General features: G+C 40.1%; 1 protein-coding gene across 1 annotated transcript; it reads right to left on the bottom strand.

Moving 5' to 3' along the window:
* Positions 1-5,515: 5,515 nt before the first annotated feature.
* Positions 5,516-5,980, bottom strand: LOC150082417 (uncharacterized). Its single transcript, XM_090380519.1, has one exon. The coding sequence runs from the start codon at positions 5,978-5,980 to the stop codon at positions 5,516-5,518; it is 465 nt and encodes a 154-aa protein (XP_090236645.1).
* Positions 5,981-6,229: the final 249 nt, after the last annotated feature.

The following is a 6,229-nucleotide window of genomic DNA, read 5'->3' as shown; positions in this document are numbered from 1 at the left end:
AAAATGCATGGGATGCATATAAATTATCAGGCGACTTAGAAGCCTATGGCAGATATAAGCTAGTCTGTAATCATGTCACAAAGGAGGTTAGGCAGGTGAAGGCAGATTACGAGAAATCCTTGGAAAAAGATGCTAAGAAAAATAGCAAGGATTTCCTTACTTATATAAACTCTAAAGGGAAGGGGATGAATCTGATTGGTCGATTTGATGATGATCCTGCTCAGATAGCAAACGAACTGAATGAGTATTTTGCATCTACATTCACACGTGAGGAGTTATTAAGGTTTGAAAATGGCAGAAGGTTATCAAGTTGTAGCAGGGTGCTTAATGATTTTGTAATAACAGAGAGCAAAGTGGAAGAGAAATTGTTGAAGTTAAACGTAAGAAAAGCACCTAGAGTGGATGGGATCTATCCAGTTATATTAAAGGAGGCAGCAAAGGAAGTAAGTAAACCCTTAGCCATAATTATGAGAGCGTCCTTGGACTCAGGGGAGGTTCTCACGGACTGGAGATGCGCAAATGTATCCCCAATTCACAAAGGGGGATCGAAGGGTGACACGAGTAATTACAGACCAGTTAGTTTAACTTCTGTTCCGAGTAAAATAATGGAGTCACTGATTAAAGATGCATTGCAGGATCATCTAGACAAGACTGCAGCAATAATTCGGACACAGCATGGGTTTGTTAAGGGAAAGTCTTGTCTGACCAATTTAATAGGATATTATGATGTGGTTACAAAGGAACTGGATGCAAAAAATAATTTTCATATCATATATTTGGATTTCAGGAAAGCTTTTGACACTGTTGCACATGGAAGACTACTGTACAAATTGGAGCAGAATGGTATTAAGGGTAAGCTGCTCCAATGGATAAAAGGATGGTTAAGTGGGAGAAGACAGAGGGTGGTAATCAATGAGTGCTGCTCTTCGTGGACTAATGTTATTAGTGGAGTCCCACAGGGTTCGGTGTTGGGTCCACTGTTGTTTTGTATATTTATCAGTGATATTGATGAAGGTATATCAGGCTTAATGTCGAAGTTTGCAGATGATAAAAAGGTTGGCAGGGTTGTTAATGACAGTAATGGCAGTGTGCTACTGCAACAGGATGTAGATAATTTGGGCAGATGGGCTAAGAAGTGGCAACTGAAGTTCAACCTTGACAAATGCAAAGTACTGCATATGGGTAGAAGTAACCCCAGAGAAACGTACCAACCGTGTGGTACTACACTTAAGGTGGTAGAAAATGAAAAAGACCTGGGAGTAATTGTGCATTCAGATATGAAGTTTTCTGAGCAATGGAGACAGGCTGCCAGGGCAAGTTATGTGGTTTTGTGAATGATACACAGGAATATTGCTAGCAGGGAAAAGGAGTCGATTGTCCCTCTGTATAAATTCAAATTAAGAAAAGACAGATGTAGAATAGATGTGCGGAAATTTGCCTTTAGCCAGCGGGTGGTTAATTGCTGGAACAAACTTCCATCTGTCGTTGTGGAAGTTGATAGTTTAAACAAATTTAAGGAGGAACTGGTCAAACATTTAGAGGGGATTGTTGTGTAATTTTTTTTTTTTTTTTTTTTGGCTGATTTTGCATAAGGTCATACACTTGATTTTTTACATCACATGCCACTACTACTACTAATTTGCAAATTGCAGCGTTTGCAGTCTAGGCACCTGCAAGGTGATCTATCTGAGGCGTATAAGGCCTTGAATGGATTGAGCAGGCTCAATGCAGTTGGGACTCTTCTTTCTGCTCAGATTACAAACCTGAGAGAGCTAAAAATTCAAATTGAGGAAAGACAATTGTCGAATATATGTGCGGAAATTTACCTTTAGCCATCGGATAGTTGATTGCTGGAAGAATCTCCCTTTTTTTGTTTTTGGAATTTGATAGGTTTAATGAAGTCAAGGTAGAATTCATTTCAACTATCAACTTCCCAACTGAATCCTTTTCTGAGAGGAAGTCCGAATGTTCACGCCTACATCGACCACGGTGCGCGTAGAATTTGATACCAAGATGTCTCACACAGGAGGATTGGTTACTTAGGGCGCCAACGAATGACATAGAAATATCTAGAGAGACTTTGATTGATGTCATTAACAAATTACCCAATAAAGCTACTGTAGGACCAGACGGTTTCCCACTATTCATAGCAAAAATATGAAGCACATACATAGTTGACTTTATAATTCACATTTTCAAACGAATCCTACAATCTGGAATCCATTAGGGCCGAGTTCAGCTCGTTGACAAAAGCGAGGGCGATCATTCAAAACAGATGCCGGCCATAAATCTGCGAGCGAGATTTTGGAGAACCGACTTTCACGTGAATGCATTTCTGTCTGTTCTGCTGGCTCTGCGATCTGCCACCCAATTCAAAGGGCGAAGTGAGGGTGCGTAAGTAAGAAAGCGTTTGGTTATTTCGTAGGAAGTTGTGGTTCCGTAGATACAAAAACACTTCCTCTCCCTCCCCCAACCAGCTCGTAGCTGATTGCGATCTCTCACGATCGATGAGGGGACAGCGCAACACGTCGAGATCTAATCCGGATCTGAACTGCTCTTAACGATAATCGCTATTGAAAGTGCGTCTCCTTCCCTCTATTTGCGTTGCGAACTCTTCGGGGACTCCTGCGAATGTCCGTCCGTCATTTGATGAATCGCTTTGCTCCCGCAGAATCTTCAAAGATCGACAAACATTTGCTCGACCCCTTTGTTGCCTCCTCGGACCACCGCGCATGCTCAGGTGTCCGCTCTCACACGATAACAATCGTTTAAGACGAGTAAACACGGAACTTGAAGTCGCGTGCTGTGTGCACACACAGCACGCACACACAGACAGGCATTTACCGCAGTTTGCCGCTCGCCTGGGTGCAGTCAAACTTCGTCAGAAGGAGCTCGTTAACAACCCCGGTGATTATCCCAATTTCTGCCAAGACCACCCCCACGCATCCCCGCCGGCCAGCAGTTGACTCGCCATCAAAGAAAACGCAGTCACAACAAAATTTAGCCTCCCCCCTCCCATTCCTTCTGCCGCACTATTTTACACCCCCATCGTAAAAGCATTTCGGAATTATAATCGAACAAGTTCGGCATTGTACCCAGTGCGTTACACTCCAGACGAATTCCACTTTTGTTCCTTAAATCAACTGATTTTTTTAAATTTTTCTGTTAAAAATGAAACCCCCTCTAATCCTGATAAATCCTGCTTCACAACAGATGGAGTAACTGACAATAATTCACCGGATACAGTTGATGAGTGGTCTGTCGCTCTCACAATCAGTTAAAATCCCTACCTAGAAGGATTGTTCTCGATCAGATTTTGTTTTTCAGGGATTTACTTCTTAGGATCTCAACCTTTAAAATATTACGGATGGAACTTTGAAACAGGAGTTGCGCTTTTAATTTTTGTGGAGCTCACTGGACAAGATTAATCGACGCAATTACACAAACCAATTGGAAAAATTGACGAATTTTATTGTTTTTAAAGGAAAATTTCCTCCTTCTTCTTCTTAGGATATATTCCGTTATTACAACGGTTCTCCTCAACCTAACGTCGAAAGGTCATTCCTTCATTCTTTTTTTTTTTTTTTCATTTTTTTCTATCTTTCCAATAGCTGTGCACCAGTCCTTTTCTATTTATAGCTGCTCTCACGCCACCCTCAATCCACGTCCTTCTCTCTTTTTCCTTCTCCGTGGTATCCATTCCATGGCTCCCCTGGGCAATCTGTCTTCCTCCTTTCTCTTCACATGGCCAAACCACTCCAATCTTTTCTCCTTTATTTTTTTAATGATGGTTTTTCTGGACATTCATTATATTCCTTATCACGTCATTTCTAACTTTTTCAATCCTAGACTTTCTTTCCCATCTTCGCCAGAAACCCATCTCAACAGGCAATAGTTCATTTTTTTTTGTCTTTCAGTTAAGGTCCAAATCACACATCCATATAACAAAACACTTTGTGACATTGCATTGTATATTTGATGTTTACTGATCATGTGGCGGAAATCCCAAGATCCAGCAAGAGAACAAGCAAGGATTCTCAGGTCTTCAGCCAGCGAAACCCTTGCAACAACCAGGAAATGAAAATTGGGACGTGGAATGTACGAAATCTACTGAGATTGGGGAATCTGGAAAAGGTGAAAAGGATGATGCGTGATAGGGAAATGGACATCTTGGGCTTGAGTGAAACCCTATGGCAAGGTAATGGTGATTTCTTCAGCGATGAGTACAGAATGATCTACAGTGGAGGTACAGAAACTGTACGAAATGGTTGGTATCCTAATCCAGAAAAACTAGGCAAAGAATGTTATGAATACCTACCATGGAGATGACAGACTACTGATGGTGAAAATAAAAACATTACCGAGAGACCTAGTAATTATCCAGGTGTACTTCCCAACATCTAACAGTGAGGACCAGAAAATAGAAGAGATGTATGAGAAAATCGAAGATCTCTTGAAATTGACAAAGGATGGTGACAACGTTGTAATCATGACAGACTTCAATGCAGTGGTCGGATCGCAATATGATTGAGTACGAGTTGGTAAGTTTGGACTGGGAAACAGGAATAGCAGAGGCGACAAGCTGCTCGATTTCTGAACAGTACGATATGGTGACAACCAATACCTTATTTGAAGAGAAGAAGGTACACCCGGAGAGCACCAGGTGATATACAACGCTACCAAATTGGTGGAAAACCTAATGAGGAAAATGAACTTTAGGGGATATGAGGAAATGAAACATTCAACAGTAGACAGAGATGTATGGTTGCAGAGACAAGGAGAAGCCTTTAGAGTTTGATGATGATGATGATGATGATGATGATTTGATGTTTAGTTTTGTTAATAATATTTTTATTCCACAGCACAGAAGTAAGCATTCCTGTGACCTTTCTACCTTCACGCAGGCTTTTCTCAATTTCCTAGCGCAGATGATCCGTCAGCCTGAATAACTGCACAAAAGTATTTAGATTGCTGTTCAGTTTTCACCTACATTCAGAACATTCCCTGTAATCACTTATAATCCAGAACCTCCTCACTTCGTTTCATGTACTCTGTCTTATTAAAATTTACTGTCAGTCCCCATGTTTTATATTCTTCTGGTAACTTTCTGCCCATGTAGTTTACATCATCATCGTTCTGTGCTACCACCACCTGGTCGTCTGCAGACAGAAGATTGTAAAGGTACTTATTTTAACCAAGAGGAACACCCATTGAACTGCACTTCTATGACCTTGTTCTTAGAACAACTTCCAGTTTACAAACAGCATCCTTGAAGTAGTCCTTTGAACGTTTTAAATTTTCTTGATATTTTTGAACCAATTTAATACAGCATGCATTGTTCTTGTAGATTCTTCTAATGATTTCGATTAATGACTGACTTATTAACATTTTTTTCATAGCCTTCCACAGAAGATTTCTTGGCACATTATCATACGCTTTCTCTAAGTCTACGAACAGCATACCTACATCTTGGTTTGACATTTTTCCAGAATTTGCTTAACAATGAATAAATGGTCTATACATGAACGTCCAGTCGAAAACCAGACTGTTCCTCAGAAATGATAATCTCTTGTTCCAGTTTTGATTTTAACACTTTTCCAAATAGTTCGGCAATAGAGCTCATAACACAAATTGCTCTATAGTTGGAGCATCTTCTTCTGTCACCTTTCTTGAAAATTGATGTTATATAACCGATTGTCATCTCATCTGGTATTTCTTCGCTATCACATAATTTGTTGAACAGTCGAGTTTGTAGATTTATAACTTTTTGATCTCCATGTTTAAGCAGCTCCATGTTAACTCCACCTGGGCCTGGTACTTTTCCATTTTTTTTTTCCGTTTTTATTTCCAGTTCCACTTCCTTAATTCGGATATTCAATCCTCTTTTCATGACAACAGTCACTGTTTCAGTTTCTCTAAATTCCTCTCTTCCTTCATTGAATAGATGTTCATAATAATTGACCCATTTCTCCAGATCCATCATTTCCAGTCTAGCATTTTTCTTATGAGGTTTCCTTAAACTCTTCAGTACTCTCCACGCCTTTACAGATCTTGTACATCCCAGTTTGCTGTTCACCTCAACATGCTCTGTCCCAAGACTCGTTCTTTGCTTTAATGACTTCCGCTTTCACTTCCTTATTTTTTTCTTTATATATTTTTCTATGAACTTCACATTTTGAGCTCAGCCATCTTTGATATGCTTCCTTTTTTCCCTTTATTAATTCCTTAA

The sequence above is a fragment of the Mastigoproctus giganteus genome, chromosome 8 (genome assembly GCF_048544385.1).
Source record: "Mastigoproctus giganteus isolate SK-2022 chromosome 8, ASM4854438v1, whole genome shotgun sequence".
Lineage (NCBI taxonomy): Eukaryota > Metazoa > Arthropoda > Arachnida > Uropygi > Thelyphonidae > Mastigoproctus > Mastigoproctus giganteus.
Note: the sequence above shows the minus strand (reverse complement) of the source record. Positions and strands in the feature narration are given on the sequence as shown.